The following is a 22,763-nucleotide window of genomic DNA, read 5'->3' on the forward strand; positions in this document are numbered from 1 at the left end:
CAATTTGTTTACTACAGGACCTTTAAAGAACCATATTTTTATACTAGTGTACTACTGCATAATGTTAACATTATCATATAGTGGGGCCTTTTAACCCCAGGCTGTTTTAACAGCATAACATTTTACACACTTTTTACACAATATAACGTAATTTTATAGTCTACAAAAAACTTTTCTCTGCTCTAGGGCAGTAACCTAATGTAGCCATACCTACAGTAGTGTGACAACCACAGATAGTTCACACATCATAATTCCCACCAGAACTTTGTTATTTCTCAAAGGTTTCAATTGCTGGGGTCGAACTGACCACAAGGAAAAAATATTTTGGTACGTTTGAAGATAACAAGAGGGTTGTTAGACCAAGGTGTGAAATGTTGGGGCTCATGAGGGTTTGAGACCCCTTAATAACCTCTTGGATGCCCTAAATGTTTCAAAAAGATTTACCTATCATTAGCAAGTTTCTGTCTTTGGTATTCTTAACTAACTAGAGATGCAGTACTGGTCTGCCTCAGGGTGGCACTGTAGTCAACTGGTTCAAATGGTTGGTCCTCCAACCATTTGAACAACTGTAACTATGGCAGAGATGCCTCTGAAAAACTTCATAATATGCCGCAGAATATTTGTAAATCTGAACACTTGCCCAATTTCCCAAGAGACTGGTAGAAATAGTGAATTGTTACTCATTTCTCAAACCAAAGACAGAGTTAATGTATGGAAGACAACATTACCAAACTAAAAAAGAGCATTTCCAGAAAAAGAATTGTTAAACCAAACATTTTGCTGCCAATAAAACTAGCATCTGTGCTGTTATGGTTAGTGAGTTGGTTGGAGTAGCCAACGTTTTTGCAGTTGAAGTTTGTCCCAGTGGAAAAGAGGGTCGCCTCAATGCGAATTAAAATCACAGGGTCCCACCTACAGTCTACATAGTCTTACTGGGAGACTTCAATGCTCACATTGGCAATGACTGAAAGACCTGGAGAGGCATGATTGGGAAGAACAGCCTGCCCGATCTAAAGCCAAATGGTGAATTTTTATTGGACTTCTGTGCCAGGCATGGATAATGAACACCAAGTTTGAACACGTGTTCATGTGTTGTTCATAAGTGTACATGGTACCAGAGCTCCTTGGGTCAAAGGTCAATGATCGACTTTGTTGTCGTTTCATCTGACTTGGGACCATATGCTCTGGACACTCAGGTGAAGAGAGGTGCTGAGCTGTCAACTAATCATCATATGGTGGTGAGTTAGATCAGATGGCAGGGAAGACTGATGGTCAGACCCGGTAGGCCCAAGCGAATAGTGAGGGAGGCCCCTGTTTGGAATAATTTCAACTTCCACCTCCGGGAGAGCTTTTTCTCATGAGGTTGGGGACATGGAGTCTGAATGGACCCTGTTCAAAACCTCCATTTTGGAAACTGCCAGGCGTAGCTTTGGCCAAAAGCTTATGGCTACGTGTCAGGGCGTTAACCCAAGAACCTTGTGGTGGACACCGGTGGTGAGGGAGGCCGTCAAGTTGAAGAAAGAGGCCTTCAGAGACTGGATGGCCTGAAGGACTCCCAACTCAGCAGATAGGTACCGACAGGCAAAAAGGTGGCAGCCACAATGGTGGCAGAAGCAAAATCCATGGCATGGGAGGAGTTTGGTGAGGCCATGAAAAAAGACTTTCATTCTGCCGCAAGGAGGTTCTGGACAACTGCTCGGTGACTCAGGAGCAGTCAGGGTGGCTGCGCCCAAGCTGTATTTGGCAAGGGTGGAGAAACTCTGACTTCAAATGAGGATATTGTTGGTTGGTGGAAGGAGCACTTTGAGGAACTCCTTAATCCAGGAGACATGCCTCCCTCACAGGAGTCAGGGCCAGAGGTTTCTGGTGTGTCAAGTTCCATTTCCCTGGTGGAGGTCACTGAGGTAGTTGGCAAGCTCCTCAGTGGCAAGGCACCGGGGGTGGATGAGATTCGTCTGGAGATGCTTAAGGCTCTGGACCTCGGAAACAGTACCCTTGGACTGGCAGACCGGGTTGGTGGTCCCTATTTTTAAATGTGTGTGCCTACTATCAGGGTATGACACTGCTCAGCCTCCCTGGGAAAGTTTATGCCAAGGTCCTGGAAAGGAGACTTCAACCGATAGTTGAACCTCAGTTTTAGAAGGAACAATACAGATTCTGTCCTGGCCATGGAACAATGGACCAGCTTTTCACCCTCTCACAGATTGTTGAGGGGGCATGGGAGTTTGCCAACCCAGTCTACATGTGTTTTGTGGACTTGGAGAAGGCTTACGAACGTGTTCCCTGAGATATCTTGAGGGAAGTCCTCCGAGAGTATGGGGTGCCAGGGCTACTACTCTGGGCCATTCAATCTCTGTACTCCCACAGTGAGAGCTGTGTTCGTATACTCAGCATTAAGTTGGACCCTTTCAGTGTTAGTGTTGGACTCCACCAGGGTTGTGCCCTGTCTCCACTCCTGTTCGTGAAATTCATGGACAGAGTGTCATGGCATAGCTGGGGTCAGGAGGGCATTATGTGTGGAGGCCAGAGGGTGGTGTCTCTGTTATTTGCAGATGATGTTGTTCTTTTGGCTGAATCACATGGATGCCTCCAGCGCAGTGGGTAATGACCAAAAGAACGAGATCATGAATACAAGCGGCAGAAATAAGCTTTCTTCATAATGAGCTTTCTTTCTACACTCTATTTCATAGAGAGAAGAGCTCAGTCATCTGGGAGGAGAGCCGGAGTAGAGCCGCTACTCCTCCGTATTGAGAGGAGCCTGCTGGGGTGATTTGGGAATCTGATCTGATCGCCCCTATCTGGACTGAACAGTTAACGATGATGAGGATGATGATGATGATGAAAAGCAGTTGTTACATAGCAACCGGTGCTCAGCTGAAAGATGTGTTGTAAAACTAAAATAACGTGCTGTTACCAGGAATAACAGCTAGAATACTTTTCAGCCAATTAGATTGTGCCATTGGAATGAACTATTGTATAAAGTGACAAAGCCACCAACGGGACAATTTCATGGGATGATGAACAACTCAGAACAACTAAAAGTGGGTAGACCTGATGGTGACTCAAATAGAATGCATTTATTTGAGCATGCAGCACATTAAACTCTGCCACATAGTGTGGCCAAGATTAAACTGGCACCCTCTCAATTTTATGACTGCTGTAATCACACGGTCTGCAGCAAGCTTGAGTCTCTATACACTACACAGACAAACCGTTCTACATACAGCATCTGTGCCAAGAATCATTCTAAATGCAGAATACCAGGTATTGAACCACCATGCTTACCATGAACCTTATATTTTCTGAAATCTTGACAAGAGTCACTACTATACTAGACATAGACCATATGTGCTGTCAGTTCATTGGAATTCCTTCCCAAGGTAAACACTTCTAATGTACTCGAGGGACCAGGAAATTTTCAGGAGCTGGAAGAAATCCACATGCATATGACTGCCAGCCAGCAGACATGGGAAAAAACAGAAAGAGGGAAAGCAAACAGCAGGAATAATCACACTGTGGCACAAAGTCTGTACTCAATTATAGCTCTCCACACCTGGCCCCAAACTTGCCCTGCGCCCCCCACCTCCTTCTCCTGAAGTGAACTTCAAAGCACTCGTAGGGAGGAGAACATTAAACAAGATCTTTATTCCCGCTGCGCTCTTTCAAACCAGGCCATCTAAAACTGCCCCAGCAAAGACCATGCTAGCTGCTTCTCTCTCTGCTGTTCCCCCTGCTTTCATCTCATACCCAGGTGTTTAAGATATGACCTGCCACCAGTGTGAACTCTTTTCTCTCCCTTGCTTACCCTACAGCCAGAAACTTTAGCATTATAACAAGCAGCACGTCATTTTAGGCCTTAATAATCTTAACAACAGGATGGAATTAGAGCATTTAAAGCCTATGTTTGCCTCCTGACTTGTTTAGCTCATTTGCAGCAAAGCACATGGAAGCTTATGTTTCTACACACCACATCTTATACTACTACTTTCTTATAAACCAACAAATAACACTCAAATCCATATAAATCACAGAACATTAAGCTCTTCTTGAATGATCTATATTAAAAGAGTTTAATCTTGTATTCATTGTTTCTAATATGTTTTCGAATGTAACATTCACTCTCCAGTTCATGTGCTCCATTTCTGATTTCTCAAAACAACTGAAAAACTGAAAAAAGAAATTGACATAATTGTGACATCACATTCATTAACTATTGTACATATGACCACTCATACAGCCTATAGTGGCTAAACCAACTAATTCATGCTGAAGTGAAAGGGAGTGCTGTTACTGCAGAGTTTTGGAGGTGGAAGATGTGGGGAAACAAACATTGTGCTGTTCCTTCTTGTCAAGAGCCTTTCAAAGGATCCACACATCTTAAAACAGAAGCTGAAGTTTAATTTTTCTGATGCCCCTAAAGATTTCTATCTGAACTTAGGAGTGTGATCTGTATATTTATTCCAGACTGCTTTTTGAATGAATACAATGAAATTATTTACATTTACAATAAATAGAATGGATATCTCTCTGTCAATTAAATTAAAAAAATAAGGAGGTCAGAAAATGTTTATGCAAATGTAGAACATTCACTCTTTGAATCAAAAAATGAAAAATTCTTGTTAAAGAGCACATACTATTTTAAATTTGTGATGTCATAATGCATTTAATAGTTTGCAAAATAGTAGTAATGCAAAATAGTTTAGCTCTGACATCTCAAGTTTTTAGACTTATTTTTCAATGAGACACAATACTGAGCAGCTAATTGGAATAGAGATCATTAACAATGGTTAGTCATATATATCTCTCTCTCTCACACACACACACACACACACACACACACACACACACACCTTCTAAGCCGCTTGTCCTTCTGAGTCATGGGAGCTGGAGTGTATCCCAGCAGTCATTAGGCGGAAGGCAGTATACACCCTGGACAGGTCACCAGGCAAACAGACGTATACATTCCCACACACACTCACACCTAGGGGCATGTCCAATCGGCCTGACTGCTGGAGGAAACAGGAGTACCCAGAGGAAACCCACGCACACACGGGATGAAAGGACCCTGGTCACCCAGGGAATTTTGATGCTATAAAATGAAGTATCTGGGCATCTGTTTTACATTCTAGAAAGTTTTCAGTAGTGCTTCACTTGCTTTTAGGCAAACCTAATACACATCAGGCCATGAGATGAGAGGGGGTGATATGGAAATAAAATGCAGGACATTCAGTGCCCAAATCATCCTAGTTAGACCTGCAGAGAGAGTTTGCGTCTGAAGTTGTAGATATGAAGATATAAACTCTCTTACTACAGCAGGGATAAATGTTCTTTGAGTTATAGCAGGTAAGCATGATATCCAACATTCAAATCTAACAGCCCTGTTGAAATACATTGCGCTTTGCAAAAGATTTTAAGGTTTTAATGAGTGAAAAGCAAACATGAGCCAGACACTCTCACTACATTTGTGCCAAACCATATCTTGTATAGTAACACACCTTCTTAACTTCTTAAGAAAATAACAGTTTTAGGTTTAGTTGGGCCAGGTTCAGTGATTGCAAGCTTCCCTTTTTAATTCAATTGTGGCACAACTTTTAAAGTAGTCTGCTAAGATCTTCAGAAAGTCTAAATCTAAAAATCTGTAAGTCAGTAACAGGCTTTGTTGACTTTATTGTAAGTCACAGTTCTCCTTACCTCCGAATATATTTCAGTGTACATGTCTATCAGTCCTTCTCCAAGTACAGTCCTTATCTCTGGAAGCTCAGAGTCAGGCACGCAATCCTTTAACAGGTCCCATACAGACTGCTGGGGCTGGATATTCTCCATGAAGCCACAATGTCACCAACATCCAGTAGGCATCTGCATGAGTAACTGAAAATAAATGTGGTCCTGCTGGTGTATATATAATCATAAAACAAGAAAAGTATGACAAAAAATCTCAGACAAAACTGCCGCATAGAAGCTGATTGAAAAAAGTGTCAAATGGCAGTCTTGCCTGTCTCTAAACTGAGAGTTTGACACTTTTCGAACACTTTTCCTAATGAAAAAATAGTGCCAGTTATAGGAAGCTGCTGATGCTGTTAGGAAAAGAGCATATATTGCATGTTGGATGCTAGTACACTGATCAACAACAATGGAAGATGTTAAGCTAATCACCACCAAAATTAGGATGATATGCTTTGGATGCTGGAATGCTGGATGACCAGTTACACCAGCAACGGACCAGCATAAACTCATATCAGAATGGAATTGATGCTCATTATTAATCTGGCATATTTGGTGTAAGAAAATTATCCTTCCCTACCACCATGTAGGTGTGTACAGTGATGTGTCCCTAACACTTATTTCTTTCAATCTCTTTTTCTCTCTCTCCTTCAGCAAATGAATAACTTTTACTGTCTTCCAGTAAAAGAAGCACATTTTAATGATGAGGTCAGATTGCTAAAATGGAACATTTCTGCATAATTCAATCATGAAGATGTAAATTCACAATGGTATAATATGAAATGCTCTGTTTTAGAGAAACCTATCAAGTCTGAACTGCTCACAGTGGTGGTAACAGGATATTCAAAACATTTAATGCTTCTAAAATGCTTCTTACTCCACATTACCAACATTATCTAAGATGCTTGAGGCATTGATTTATGATAGTTTAAGATGATGGGTGATTTTAGGCTGATCACCAACAAAACCAATTTGATGTTACCTTTTTAAAGCTGGAATGATGGTCAGACAGCTTCACCAGTGCTAGTTCAACTGGGCCAGTTAAATCAGCACCAGAAGGTTTAGCCTGGAACGAGTTTCTTATAATACATGCATGCCATCACAGGGAAAAAAACGTAACTCCCCAAAAAACGTATTTTGGATTTATCACAATTTTACCTTTATCAAAATTGCATATAAAATTCGACACGTGTACGCCCACTGGTGGTTTTGGGTAGTTCATATAAACGCTATATTTAACCCCTGGTTCCTATCACCACCACTAAAGATTTTCTCAATGTACTATTTCACATAAAACCACTCTGAATTACTTTGTTTACATCGTATCAATTGAATAAAGAAGACGTGGGTGGAATTCCCCTTTACGTCTATTCAGTAACAGTGGCATGAACGCGTACCTCAAATTTAGACTTGCGGTGATAAACCTCTTATTGTTCACTGTTACTCACAAGCAACATCACAAAAGTGAAGGCAGACGCTGTGATGTAAGGCAGTTAACCCGTTTGTAATTTTTTACAAAATTCGTGCAAGTTTTTTTTACCTACCAGCTCCTCTGTGCGCTTCCTGTATCTAGTGTAAACAGTCTCGTTGCCATGGATAAAACATCGCGAGATTACAAGACGTGTTTGCACATTTTATTATTTTAAGTTTTTACACTGCGTTATTATTCTTGTAGTTGTTGTTGTTGTTGTTGTTATACAGCAGTTGCAACTTAAAAGCAGACATTGCTTTGGCATGAGGTGGTGCCATAATAATTTATATTATGTTGTCTTGCAAAAAGTGGTCATTTTAAATGGACACATGTTTGCAATCACTGTCTCATTTTCTCGTTTGAAAAATCCAGAGTTAACTAGCCTACTACTAATATTACTACTACCATTCCTACTACTACTACTACTAATACTAATAATAATAATAATAATAATAATAATAACAATAATAATAATAATAATAATAATAATAATAATAATAATAATAATAATAGCAACAACAATGAGGTCCATCAAAGTGTTTATATCATACATACGCCAGTCTACTTGACCTCAAGACCAGCCCGTCACGTGTAAAAGTGAAAGATAATCCGAGAGGCGGAAAACTTTTCTGAGTGTGAGAGGGGCGCTGCTGCGAGGAGAGCAGGAGTGTGAGGGAGTGAGTGTGAGGAGAAAGCTGAGGCTCAGGCAGTCTGAGATGTAGCTCTGCGCTTTTGCACTTCTAACAGTGGAGCATACAACAGAAGCACCTCCAGCTCTGAGTCTCTGAGCTCCTTGACTCGGTCTCAGTCTCTGTCCTCTCGCTTGGTCATGGCTGTGTTCAGTGCCCTGCTGCTGTTTCTGCTGAGTGTCCGGGGCTCGTTTTCCTCTCCGTTCCCTGTGGCCGGTCAGGAGGAGACGTGTGAGGCGAACGGCTCGGTGTACTATGTGGGTGAGTGGTACTTTCTGGACTCTGACCACTGCAGTCAATGTGAGTGCACGGCTCTGGGCTCAGTGTGTTCGCGGACGGAGTGCACGGCTCTGCCCGCCGCCTGTATCCACGTGAGCCATTACCCCAGCGACTGCTGCCCGCGCTGCGAGAGGATAGGTTGCGAGTACCGTGGAGAAGTGTACGAGTTGGGCCAGACCTTCCAGGTACTCACAGACACTTATGCAGTTACTTATGTAAGGCAGCATGTAGTGCAGCCCACAGGCTCTTTGCTTTCCCCTCACATGAGAGCCTTGAATATTTGTAGAAACCAAATGTTTCTGTTGGTTCTGTTAGTTACTCATGGTATTTGGATGGTGGATATCAGTGTAAAGCGTTGTAATGGTTAACAGGTGTCCTGGGACTGAATCCACACGCAGATGATGGTTTCCTAATGCGATCTAAAGGTGTCCTACAAGTGGGTAGCCATTTAGCCTATTCCCATTAGAAAGCAAAGACATAAGGTTGATCTTTGGGGAAACTGGGACCAGACTGTTTTTGTTCTGCGCCTGCACGTTATATCTAATAATTGAGTCTTGTTCAAAAACAATCCGAAACAGTCATAATTTAGAACTATATCTATATAACTATATCAGTGTAAATGGACGGGACTAAGCTACTGTAGGCTGATATAGGCCCAGAGGGCTTTGTTTGAAGCTTAGTTTCCATATACAGACTGTATGTACTGAATGCTACGCATTGAAACTTTAACAGTGTTCACAGAATACATTAAACTTTTTATTAAAAAAAGGACAATTAGATTTTTTTTGACTTTCTTAATCCATATGCTTAAGAACTATTTTAATGTATATTTTATATGTGAGCCGGGTTGTTATCTGTATTGGTTGTTTATTATTAACATACATGCTATAATGTGACAATGTTATTTTTTTTGCATTCAGTCTACATTTAAGCAAAATAGCTATTTTGATGTGAGATGGTTAATTTTGGACAAATATTTTGCCTCATATTTATTTAAAGTGGTGGTGCCACAGCTTGCAATGTATACAACACAAATCACCTATCCCAAATGACCAGTAAGCCTACGTGTCTAGTAAGTGCATTGTTTTTAATGAAAAAATAGGTAAAAAAAAACAACAACTTATTTTATGTTTTAAAAAAAAAAAAGCTATTTTACCTTACAATGCTTTGCATGTACTTCTCCACTATGAATAAGTTTGTTTTAGGCCAAAATGTTATAAAAATGATTCTAATGTCTCAGCTATGTTCATAGACATTTGTGACATTTATGTGATATGTTTCTGTGAAAGAGGCATTAAACACCTCCGACGTCTGGTTCCGATCACCACCACTGTGAACAATTCTGACTTCAGTGAGGTTCTCAAGAACGGAGCATTTCACACCAAAGCAAACTGAGTGACTTTGTTCACATGTTAAAGATTTCATTATGCATAAAATCTAAAATATTGGCGAAGTTCCCCTTTAAGTTGTCAATAACAGAATGGAATTCAACTCGCAAAGTAAGTAGGAGTGTAAATGCGAGGATGAAGTGGAGTGCTTTCATCACACTGCTCATTGCTTGTGTAGCACCCAATGGGTTTTTATCCAGGCATTTTTTTCATTCAAGTTCAGTTTTTGTAGTTCGCATTTCCAGAAAACTGTACATGGTGTGTCTGTATGAACTCACGCAGCGATATTTCGGGAATTTTATTTGACGTGTAGCGCCACCACGTGGTTTGTAGTGTCTGCTAGTTATTACACTGTTTCTCCTCAAACAGGAGCTGGATCATACGTACACGATGTAGTAGTGTTCATTAGTAATTTGTAGCCTCAACGTCTTGGTGATGAGCTTAAGCATAACATTTAAATGCTGATATTATATTCTATGTGCTTTTCGTCCAAAGTGCAGTGCGGCAAAATGCTAATTTACATCTGCGCTGTTAAAGACGGCCACAAGAGGGCAGCGTTGCACTTAGACTGAGAAATGCGGCGCTGATTGGATCACTTGTTTATGGTCAGAGCTGTGTAGAGAAGCCCAAAACACGGCCACAGCTATATGTATTAATACTGCAACGATATAATGACTGAAATAGAAGTAAATGTAGCCACCAAGAACAACATTAAAAAGTACCAGGTCAGAAAAACTCTGGGAACCCTGTAGAGCTGCAATTCAGTAATTCATCCAGCAACCAAATAGCATAGGAACTGATGTTTATTAGGTTGTGTTCCTCTTTCTGGAGCTTGAGAGGCATGAGCAGCAGTTACACAATCTAAAAACTGTCACAAACAGAACAGATCATTATTGTTATGAAAGTAAATGAGGCAAAAAGAAGATTCCTTGCATCACCAAGATTTGTAGAGTAGAGATTTTTTAATACTAAGAAAAATAGAAATTCATCAAAATGTTATGGACATGCAAAACATAAGAGTCATTCTCTGAACAGGGAGGCATTTGGAATAGAAAAAAGAGGTCAAATTAATTCTTAAAACTAAATATCTGTATTGTGGTTTAGCATGTCCATCCGTTAACTCCTTTAACAAAAACAGAGCTTAAGGTGTGATATATTTTTGGATATTTTACTGAAGAAAAAAAAACAGCATTCAACTCACTGATATTACACTGAAAGTTGTTTTTTGTAAAGTGCATTATTTTTAATGAAAAAATAGCCAAAAAAGGTAAAAAAAACAAAAAAAACAACTTATTTTAGGTTTTAAAAAAAAGCTATTTTGCCTTACAATGCTTTGCATGTACTTCTCCACTATGAATAAGTTTGTTTTAGGCCAAAATGTTATAAAAATGATTGTAACGCAATGTCTCAGCTATGTTCATAGACATTTGTGTGAAAGTTGTTTTTTGTAAAAATAAAATCTTTGTTATTAAAGTTATTTTTGTGAATCCACTGAGGGAAACAGTAGTGACCGATTCATTTTGGTTATTCAGTTAAAAAAAGCCATGCAACCAAAATACGGCATTAAAGTGCTTTCATAGGATGTCACATGATTCCCATGTCTCATTCTTTTATTATAATAATGAAAACTCTCAGCTTCATTCACCAATAACTTCCTAAATGTGTTCTTAAATGCCTTCTTAAAAAAGGGCCCAAGAAAAAGTCTGTGTCAGATTCATGACATGTTCTTTAATCACAGAACTGTTTACACAATTTGAGTGTGTGTACATTCTGTTCTTATCTAAGAACAAATCCCAAATAAGAAAACACTGGTGAACATCAGAATCTTCGTGAAAATGATGTAAGTTGGTGAATGAGGTTCATTGTAGAAAGAGTGAAAACAAGCCCTTGAATTTGAAAATGCTGTAGGCCTATTGCATACTGGGGTTTTAGAAAGTGCAACACCAGTGACACTCAAAATGTTATGGTTTGAAGTGTAAAATAAAACATACATTTGGTAAAGTAAAAAAAAGTGGAGAATGTATCAACATGTTCTTCAGCTTTGGAATGACACTTCTCCACTGAAATAAGAACATCAAGGTATTTTAACTGATTATGAGCAGATACATCAAAAAATAAGTTCAGACTACACTTAAATCACAAAAATGTGTCATATTGTCCATGCGACATTAATGTATTCCTAAACATTATATTAGTGTTAACAGTAATGACCCAACTAGTTCTTCCCCATTTTCATTTACAGTGATGTAGAGATGATGATGCACTGTAGCCTAATCTGCAGATGGAACCTCATTTTCCTCTTTATACCACTCCCTTTGCACTGGCTCAAGAAATTCAGTTTGAGAACCACACGTCTATAAATAACATTCTGTAAAACTCTAAATATTTGATTTATTCACTGTGATTAATCAATACCTGACAATGTATAATATTTAGTTGTATGCAAAAGTTTGAACACCCCAGTCAAACCTGCACAATTAAATTTTTTTTTGCTAAATTTAAGTAGGAAAGCAGAAAACAAAATCTACTGTAACTTTAACACAGGCCACTTTTTATGGTATATTATTTTTCCCCCATTATGTTAAATTCAGCAAATAAATATTAATCATATATTTAAATGGGCAGAAGTATGTACTGTATAGAGGATGTGTTCATTTATTTTCAGTAAGAAAATTAACAAAACGTTATTTGACAGTGACGCCCAAACGTTTACATATGGCTGTATTATTTTTTTTAACCAAGGGGATAAAAAAATTAAATGGTTCCATGTAGCGTGGCAGCACTGGAGCATTTTGTTACACAGTGTGGGGAAATGAAATATCTCTGGAAAGCTGCGGCCCAGGAGGCACACAGTAGAGATCAGTCTTAGGCACGCTTCGCTGTCTCTCTGATTCGGTTATAATGGCTAATGGAGGAACCCTGAGGGGGTAATCTGAGTCCTTCGACAGGTTTGAGGGCAGATGTATTCCTGAGTTGATACTGTTTTCTTCCAGCCCATTTAACAAGCACCGCAGCATCTGAGCCCCAGGTGGCAGCGCTGCCTCCACTTAAACATCGCCTAGGTGGAGGGTGAAGGGGGTGGCAGGAGTCCTAAGAGAATCTGTAGTGTTTCTCCTGGAGGATTTGAAGTATACTATGTTTAGTGTGAAAGGTTCAAATTGTTGCAGACTTGTCACTTGACACAGGTTATATTGTGCTAAAGTTGTGTGCTGTGTTGCAGCAACCTAAAGGTTCAGTCTCTAGCTTTAAGCCAAAAAAGCGGAGATCCTGGAGGAGTTCAAAGAGAAATCACTTAATAATGAAAAAAGCAGCACTGCCAGAAGAACCTATAGTCAGCAATATAATGAAAAATGTACAGATAGTAGGCCTGAATTTTACTGTGAAAAACATTGGGTTTTTTTTTTCAGATGAATGGTCAAATACTTGAAACACAAAAAGCAGTCAAATATTTGCCTGATCAACTGCTCCCAAAGGGAGTTACAGTCATATGCGTTTGAACACCCCCATTAAATTACATGTTTTAAATTAAAATTAGTTAATTCATCCTCTACAGAGGATACAATTACATTTCCTTCCCTGTTTAGCTATTCATCATCATTATAGTTAACCACTCAGTCCAGATAGGGTTGCAGTAGCAGTTGAGAGAGCAAAGAATCCCAGACGACCCTGTCCCCCGCAACTTCCTCCAGCTCATTCCCAAGGACCCCAGGCCGCTCTCAGGCCAACTTGGAGGTATAATTCCTCCAGTAGGTCCTAGGACGACCCCAGGGTCTTGTCCTGGTAGGCCGTGCATGGAACACCCCATTGGGAGGTGTCCTGGGGGAAATCTCAGCTGGCTCCTCTCAATGCAGAGGAGTAGCGACGCTACTCTGAGCTCCTCCCAGATGATCGAGCTCCTCACCCTATCAAATAGAGTGTAGCCCACCACCCTACGAAGAAAGCTCCTTTCCACTGCTTGTATCTGCAATCTGATTTTTTTTTTGGTCATTACCCACAGCTCATGACCATAGGTGAGAGTTTGGATGTAGACTGACTGGTAAACAGAGAGCTTTGCCTTTTAGCTCAGCTCCCTCTTCACCACTACAGTCCGGTACAGTGACTGTCCCAGCCTGTGGCCGATCTCATGATCCCTCTTCCCATCACTCGTGAACAAGACCCCAAGATACTTAAACTCTTCCATGTGTGGCAGGTCCTTTCCCCTTACCTGGAGTGGACATGCCATCCTTTTCCGGGCTAAGACCATGGACTCAGACTTGGAGGTGCTGACCTGCATACGAACTGCTTCATATTCAGCTGCAAACCGCTGCAGCGAGCGCCGGAGGCATCCATGTGATTCAGCCGAAAGAACATCATCATCTGCAAATAGCAGAGACGCCACCCTCCGGCCTCCACACATAATGCCCTCCTGACCCCGGCTACGCCCTGACACTCTGCCCATGAATATCACGAACAGGAGTGGAGACAGGCACAACCCTGGCGGAGTCCAATGCTAACATTGAACTAGTCTGACTTGATGTTGAGTATATAAACACAGCTCTCATTCTGGGAGTACAGAGAATGAATGGCCCGGAGTAGTAGCTCCGGCACCCCATACTCCCACATGATATCTCAGTGAATAAGCCTTCTCCAAGTCCACAGAACACATGTAGATTGGGTTGGCAAACTCCCATGCCCCCTCAACAATCTGTAGCCACGTTTACATGCAGCCTGATAATCCGTTAATAATCCGACAAATAGCTCAATCGGAATAGAATACATCCATCTAAACACCTCAATCGGAATATACTAATCTGATTGAGGCCAATCGGAATACAATTTCTATCCAACTGAACGAGGTGGGTAAACCTCTAAATAATCTGTTAAATATAAGAATAATAGCCGTGTAAACGCCTGAATCTGATTACACTCCAAACGGAAGGTGTAAGAAAGTTCTGCGCATGCACATCGCGTCATAGCGAAAGGTTTATACCGTTCAACATGGTGGGAGCAGAAGCTGGTCTTCAGAGGAGACAAAGTTTATACTCTGAGCTTTAAAAGACTGCAGTGGGATGGACATCCAGTTTATGTGTCTCAGAGCACGACGTCTTCCTTTATAAGTGCATGTGAAGGACGTTTTTCTGAGCCTGACATCAGTTTAAAACCATTAAAAACACAAGCGCGCCAACTGGAAACTCATCTCACGTGGACTGGACCTCACGTGATGTTCGCTGTCATGGTAATGTTTACTCTCAGCGCTGCTCCACGCATGCACGTCATTCTGCATCGGATTACTTGTAGTCGGCATGTAAATGAAGATTTTCATCCAATTGTTGAATAGAGTGAGCATATAAACACCTCAGTCTGAATCTGTAATCCGATTGTATTCAATAATATTGGCAAAAATCTTTGCATGTAAACACAGCCTGTGAGAGGGTGAAAAGCTGGTCCATTGTTCCACGGCTGGGACGGAATCCGCATTGTTCCTCCTCAATCTGAGGTACTGGTCGGAGTCTCCTTTCCAGCACCATAGACTTTCCCAGGGAGTTGAACAGTGTGATACCCCGATAGTTGCCAGTCCAAGGGTACTGTTCCCAAGGTCCATTCAATATTGCAGAGGCGTGTTGGCCACGACATTCCCACAATATCCAGAGCCTTAAGCATCTCTGGACGAATCTCATCCACCCCCAGTGCCTTGCCACTGAGGAGCTTACCAACTACCTCAGTGACCTCAGCGTTTATATTTATACCCCACAGTTTATATTTATTTCTAACCTAATTTAACCAGACAAGTCATTAAGAGCATATTCTTATTTACAGTGACAGCCTAGTAAGCAGCAGATGCTAGAAGAGGGAGAATGAAACACAAAAAATAGTAGAATAATGGAAAAGCAACAAATATGATAATCAATTAAAATAAAAGAAGAAAAGTTGACAACTTTGGCAGACAAATGAGGTGCCAAAAATTGCTTTAGACTGATGAGGAGCCAAATGTAGTGTTTGTTTTAGGGACTTTCAGTTGAATGTGAAGGGAGGACTTAGTAGAATTGGTGAGATAAAGATAATGAACTAAATGTCTAGATAGATGTCCATAACCTGCTCCAGGATTTTTCCCTAAGTGGTAGTGAATTTAAAGTGAGGGGAGTTTGTGGTACGTTTCTTACTGAACCATAAGGTCTTGGTCTTAGAAATGTTAATGACAGTTTAAGGTTGGCAAAGTCATGTTGACACTGGAGGAAGCTGGAGACATAACAACTAAAAAAATATAGTGTGCAGCCCTAACAGATACCTGCCTTGCATACATAGTCATTACTAACAAACACAAAAGTAAAAAAGACTCTCTGGAATGCAAATTTACAAACAATAAATATGAAGTAATCTAATTATGGTTGTCCTAAGTGATCTCCTGAGTGAAATCCCCTATACTGTTTTTTTGTTTTGTTTTGTTTTGTTTTTTTTAAACTTACATGCCAGGTCTTGTTATCCTATATTACACTCAATAATGTGTGTGTTTTGCAGCCATCCGAATGTGAGCAGTGTACCTGTGACAGTGATGGCATTGCCAGGTGCCTGGTAGCAGACTGTGCTCCTCCACCCTGTGTAAACCCTGTTTTTCAACCTGGAAAATGTTGCCCAGACTGCAAAGACGGTAAGCTTCTTCAAACACAAAAAGCCTTTTGGGCAAACAGTAACTTACCGGTGTATCAGTAATCCTACTCAAATACTTAAATAAATTGGCTACCAAAAGCCTACACAAATAAAACCCCATTATGCAGAGAGGCAACAAAATCTTCTATCTGCATTCCAGGTGCATGTCTATGAGCTTCAGATGGTAATAACCCCACATGCAATATCCTCACGTAATCTGAGATTTGCTGAGACAAAATGCTGGAGCACATACTGTTTTGGGCAGCACACTCTCCAATTTATTGCCAAGAAATGTGATAATGCTTCTCAAGAAATTCATTCCAGCAGTGCTGTCAGATCTCTATGTTGTAATATACATAGTATTTGCCCCAGCACAGAAAAAGGAAGGCAACTCTGGGGAGCTAAATCAGCACACTCATCCACATAGGGGTGGGGGTGGGGAAATGTCTACAATAGATAGGCTGGATTAATCAGAATCAGGCTTTATTGGCCAGGTATGCTTATACATACAAGGAATTTGTTTTTGGTTACAGGAAGCTCACAGTGCACAAGTATCTGACATTTACATGTGGTAAATAAGAACAAATAAAGCCTTCTGATAAGGAATAAATATATAAATAAAACAGCATGGTGATTTTGTATGATGCTTTGGGGCAGCATAATAAGCTAATACACTGTAGCTTGGGGTTGATATTATTTAGGGCCAGAATTCAGATTTAGATTTGAATGGGTTTTTCAAAGTAACAAGCTCTCTTTTCAGTTATGAACCATTTCATATTCTCATTTTCATATTCTTTTATCACCTTGCCACTTTGTGTTTGCAAGGAGAAGTTGCTTAGGGTAAGAACCAAATCTGCCAAATGATTTAAAAATGTAACACATTGTAACTGTCTGAACCAGAGAATTTGTAGAGAGGAGCCTGGCCACTTCCTATTTTGGCCGTTATATCAAATACAGGACTGAACTAAACAGCAGAGGGCGACCGCGAGTGGATCCTAAATGAATGGAAGTAAATGGAGCTCAACAGCTAAAAACGAAAAAGTTAAAACAGTTTCTAATCACTTTCCCAGAATGTTTATTTAATTTTAGAAAGAAGAATGATGTATTATATAAAAAAACAAAGAAGAAAATCCTATCTGTATATTTCCTTTTTTCGACAGCAAATGGGTTTGAGCAGCAGGAGGTGGGCTTTACTGCTAGAGCCTGATGATTGATTGGCGAGCGGAGCAACTCATTGGCTGTTCGCACTCACTGACGTCATGGACGTACATGAGGCGGCGTTTTAAACTCTTATAGCTCGAGTTTAAAAGCTCTTAAAAATATAATAGCGGTGTTAAAATGTTTTATGGTTCCATGTTCAGGAAATGATTGCATACTTTTACATTAAAATGTTTAAGCATTTATAAACTCTGAATTTGCTCAAATGCTCCATGTCAACCCATTCATTTTGGACGCACTCGGAAGCGCCCTCTAGCATCTGAAAAACCCGGACGACATTGTAGAGTGAAAGTTCTTCTCTCTACAACTTCTCTGGCATTACCACTCAGTTTACATGCAAAGATTTTGCCAATCCGATTGAATACAGTCGGGTTACAGATTCAGACTGATGTGTCTATATGCACACTCAACAATCATATTCAAAAGTCTGATGGAAAGTCTTCGTTTACATGCTCACTACAAGTAATCTGATGCAAATTGACGCGCATGCGTGGAGCAGCGCTGAGAGTAAACGTTACCATGACAGCGAACATCACGTGAGGTCCAGTCCGCGCGAGATGAGTTTCCAGTTGGCGCGTTTGTGTTTTTAATTTAAACTGATGTCAGGCTCAGAAAAACGTCCTTCACATGCACTTACAAAGGAAGACGTTGTGCTCTGAGACACATAAGATGGACGTCCATCCCACTGCAGTCTATTAAAGCTCAGAGTATAAACTTCGTCTCCTCTGCAGAACAGCTTCTGCTCCGCCATGTTAAACGGTATAAACCTTTCGCTATGGTGCGACGCGCATGCACAGAACGTACTGACACGGTCCGATTGGAGTGTAATCGGATTGAGGCGTTTACACGGATATTATTCTTCTATTTAGCGGATTATTTAGAGGTTTACCCACCTCGTTCAACAGGATAGAAATTGTATTCCGATTGAGGTGTTTACACGGACGTATTCTATTCCGACTGAGCTATTAGTAGGATTATTAACGGATTATTAGGCTGAATGTAAATGTGGCTAACCTAGACGCTAGAGGACGACCCGGGTCCAAAATGAATGGATAAAAATAGAGCATTTGAGCAAAATGATTAAATGTTTTGTATGGAAGAAGACAATCATTTTCTGAACATAAAACAGCACAAAACATTTAAACGACGCTGCTATATTTTTGAGCACTTCTGAATCTTTATAACAACAATAATAATGTTCAGGAAGTCAGTGTGCCCTAACCGCTTTATTCAGCCAATAAGATGATCAGCTCGCCAACCAATCAGCACTCAGTAGCAGTGATGCCAACCAATTAGCGTCCAGAATTCTGTAGCAGCGGTTCTAACCAGTGAAGACTCACTCGCAGTCGCCGTTTGGCGTTGTGTAGTCATGTTTTTGTTTTTGAGAGTATGGGAGAAGCAAAAGTGGCTCCCCAAAAGCTGTGATCAGACTACACAATGTATTTTTCACGATGGTCAGTATCTTGGATTAGGCAATCATAGTGATATAAGTTTATGCCTTGTCTTGGCCAAGAGGCTAGAAACACTATACGCTTGTTGCCGATTAATCGTCGTTTATGTTATTGCGCGAGCTATTGGGTGCATGTCTGCAGCCAGGCCCTTCTCGAAACTCCAGCCTCACACCTTCATTTCCTTGTTTATCCTTTGACCTGCTAGTCACCATTCAGTAGACACCCCCACGCCACCCGCAGCTGTGTAAAGATAACAAAAACGTATTCCGTTTACACTTGTGATAAATGCAGTCAAGATCAGTCTGAATACCTCTGAATATGACCGATAGGACTAAAATCTGTTTACAATGCGTCCTGGGCCGTTTACACCCGGCTTTTCATTCAGTCACGTGAAAATAGAGTATTATCTGATCACCAAACATGCATATTAATGAAAGGTGTAAACAGCCCCAAAGTGTGTCAAATGGTTCATTACTTGACATGCTATAAAACAGGAAATTACAGGAAAATAGCAAAACTCAAAAAAGTACTCACCAAACATGAAAAATCCACTAGTTATTAAACAAATGTCATCATAATAATGCTAATACATGGTCCTAACCCTATTTATTAAACCATTTTAATTGTAGAACAGTGAAACAATGACATTTGATATTCTGTGGATCCTCAGGTCCCAACTGCTATGTTGATGCGTCTAGGACCAAGATAATCCCTGGAGGAGAGCCAGTGTGGGTGGATTCCTGCACCAAGTGCCGCTGCCACGATGGCCAAGATGCAGGCTACTGGGAGGGCAACCGACTTGCCACCTGCACGCGCCTCCGTAACTGCACACCGAGCAGCAGTCACAACTAATCCAGCAAGTTTCCCGGTAGAGAGCAGAGCCCAACAGTGTTGAAGTGATAGTTTAGCAAACAATATTTGACAGGACATATTTGATGTCAAAATGAAATTAGTTTCTTTAGTTTTACATTGGAGCTAATGTAGCTAACAAATGATAAAAGTTTACCTACAAACACAGTTGCCTCAAAGGGTCAACTTGCTGATCTTATAGACATCAAATCTTAAAAAGACTTGTTATATGACGCTGTTATCTGTAAAACTGGACAGTATTTGCATTGTTAAAGCAGAAGTAGCTATTTATAGCATTCGTTTTGTCCTTTTGAGACAGGAGCTTTTAACTGGGATCCAGGAGGGCCCTTGTCCATAAGTTTGACAGTTTCCCTCTCAAACAGACCCTGGCAATTAACAGATGAGAATCAGGTGTTTTTGAACAGGGAACTCACCAGTGGACATAAGCCCTCCAGGACCAGCTGAATACCCCTGATTTATTCAGTGCTAATTTGTAGCTATAAACATTCATTACTACCTAACTACATTATCCTGGTAGCTCCAGTGCAAGACTATTTAAGCAAAGGGAAAAAAAATGTACATTTGATTTCTCATGGAAACACTGCTCTAAGACTTCCACATAAGCTGAAGGTTGCTTGTGGTTGTAGCTTTATTCTTTTGTAGCCTTAGTGATTAAGAATGATATTCTAGTATAACGTGCCCATCATTAAGGTTAAATGACTCAGCTGAATATTGCTTTGGCCTTGTAAGGGATATTCCCTAATTATGCCCTAGAATGCAAGCTAGGTGGTAGAAGAGAAGAGAAGGTGAGAGACACTCCATGAATTAACTGCACTTTGAAAGAGTAACCAGTTCCCATCATTTCAAGGAGTCTCTCTGTTGTTCTTGTGTATTGTGTCCTCTTTTTCTGGATGCATTTTCTTTAAGATGTTCATTGCTGTCATCAGACAAAAAAGTTCACACCTCTTAGTGAACTGTCTTGTAGGAGAGAGTTATGAATGGTTTGTATACTGTAATGTAACATACTAAATTTCCTGCAATAAGAGTTGATTCTTGCAGTCTGCATACAGGCATACTAGCTGCTGGTGGTGGGACAGATAATTTCATCAGATACTTTGGTACATATGCTAGAAATAGTTTTACATCTTGACTCATTTTGGCTCCATTAAATGTGCTCTCTCACCAAAATAACATCTGTTGTAAACATGCTTACCTGCCTCTTACAGCGATACCACAGTAGCCTCTTGAGCAGAGTTCTTCAGATCCAGCCCTTTAATCTAGTTCCTAGGCCTGGATTTTGCAATCGCTGGCAGTTAAATTAAATGTAATGTAACTGATTGGCAATTACAAAATCTGGAACTGAATACTGTATTTGAGGTCTGTATTTATGCTCTAGGGTTAGATGTCACAGTGTAAAGACTAGATAAACCTCTTCCTGTTGATGGGTGTCTTGGAGGTGAAAAGAAGCTTTAAAAATTGCAAGCACTCTGGGGTTGATTTTTGGGGTCAGGCTGTTTTTAATATATTGTTTGGTTGGGTTTTCTGCTAACTGGCCAATAGCAGCAATAGGCACATAGCTAATACTGCTGCCAGGAAACTGAATATCTGTTTTAATTAGCCTCTACATCTGCTTTATCATAGTGGTGTGATTCCCAGTGGTTGTATGACATATTTGCATAATGCATCCTGGGTATAGTAGTGAGAGATTACAGACAATGGACACAGAATCATGAATTCTGTCAAAATTTAGGCTGATTCCCCATGGGGATCCTTGATTGGCTAGATGAGATGAAACCAAAAATCCAAGAAGAAGGTTGGTGACCAGTATTGTAGAGCCTTTACGTTATGTTGAAGTTCTTTAAAAAGTGGTTCATCTGTGGCAGCACTCCAAAGAACCCTTTTTAGTTCCATTTGGCACTTTTGATTTTTATAGAGTGTATATAGATCAAAATATAAAGAACATCAGATCAAGAGAATCGAAATTCTGCTATTTAAATCCACCTTTTGCCTTACAACTGCTGCAAAATCAAGGCATTTAGTTAACATATTACAGGAGGAAATCACCCAACATGACTTTGCAGTCTTTTAACTGATTTGGTCAGATCTTTGGGTGACCATTGAAACATGCTAGATTTAATTTTATTGTGGTTTGAATAGAATGTTTGATTACCTGCTCATATAACACTATACTACATACACTGAAATCTGAAATTATTAGTCCAAACTAAAAAAATAATCATGATATCATGCCTGTACACTCAAGCCACAGACCAGCTCTGTAGATTTCATACTTAAAGATTGACTCCTTTTCTTATTCTCTTTTCTCTCAGAGGACCAAAACCTGAAAACCAAACTGAAATGCAGGTGTCAGCACCCTTTTGTAAGACTTAAAACAGACCCATGCAGGCATGGAAGTAGTTTATGTAGCAGTAAGCAGTGATGACGTTATAATATTTACTCACTCATCCTCATTCTCTACTGTCCACCTTTTTTGAAGGATATATAGCGCATGACTACATGATGTCTTTACCCAGTGATCTGTTGTTTTTTTTGTTAGTATTGTAAACCTGCTTTGCTTTGGAGGGGAGCATTCTTTAAGCATTCTTTTGTAGGTACACAAACATAAATAAACAATATTTGGTAAATATCATGCTTTCTCTGGACTACTTTACCACTGTATTTTGAACTGATTTCTAATCCTGAAGACAATCCTCACCTATTTACATTTAGACATATTCTGTCTGTGATGCAGTCTGGGGACACAACTTGCCCCTTGACGTAGCTGTTTAGCCCTAGTGGTGAGTTCATGTTTCGGCCCTTAAAAGTTCCTGGGAGTAAATAAAGAGTCTTTGCACTTCGGAACGATATGCCTCTCGCTTTGATACGCTCTGTAAACATAATGGCTTTTGGCAGCTTGTCACTTTTAACAAGTCCTCCCTGAAGTGACGTAGTGTCATGGCTGTGACAGCCTGAGCCACATTAAACTCTCAATCTCGTTCTCTTACTCTTTTACCTCTCTTACACACAACACTGTGCAAAAGTCAGACGCAATCCTTCATTTTTCAGTAAGAGT

The 22,763-nt window shown here is 40.3% G+C and overlaps 2 protein-coding genes across 4 annotated transcripts in view; one reads left to right on the top strand and one right to left on the bottom strand.

Annotated features, from left to right (window-relative positions):
• Nucleotides 1–7,313, bottom strand: part of ccdc24 (coiled-coil domain containing 24) — a 41,976-nt gene extending 34,663 nt beyond the window's left edge. The window contains exons 1-2 of one of the 3 annotated variants that reach the window (XM_037547207.1): nt 7,266–7,313; nt 5,692–5,856 (exon numbers count right to left, since the gene is read on the bottom strand). In XM_037547207.1, the coding sequence (XP_037403104.1) occupies nt 5,692–5,823 (132 nt within the window). In that variant the 5' untranslated portion in view covers nt 5,824–5,856; nt 7,266–7,313. Of the gene's footprint in view, nt 1–5,691; nt 5,869–7,118; nt 7,197–7,265 lie in introns of those variants that run through there. The other 2 variants (XM_037547211.1, XM_017702698.2) reach the window with 2 other exon arrangements.
• A 510-nt stretch (nt 7,314–7,823) lies between these two features.
• zgc:113531 (uncharacterized protein LOC541359 homolog) lies at nt 7,824–22,337 on the top strand. Its single transcript, XM_017702702.2, has 3 exons — nt 7,824–8,345; nt 16,044–16,173; nt 19,512–22,337. Exons 1-3 carry the CDS (start codon nt 8,022–8,024, stop codon nt 19,691–19,693), a joined length of 636 nt encoding a protein of 211 aa, XP_017558191.1. The 5' UTR covers nt 7,824–8,021; the 3' UTR covers nt 19,694–22,337.
• Nucleotides 22,338–22,763: the final 426 nt, after the last annotated feature.

The sequence above is a fragment of the Pygocentrus nattereri genome, chromosome 2 (genome assembly GCF_015220715.1).
Source record: "Pygocentrus nattereri isolate fPygNat1 chromosome 2, fPygNat1.pri, whole genome shotgun sequence".
Taxonomy (NCBI): Eukaryota; Metazoa; Chordata; class Actinopteri; order Characiformes; family Serrasalmidae; genus Pygocentrus; species Pygocentrus nattereri.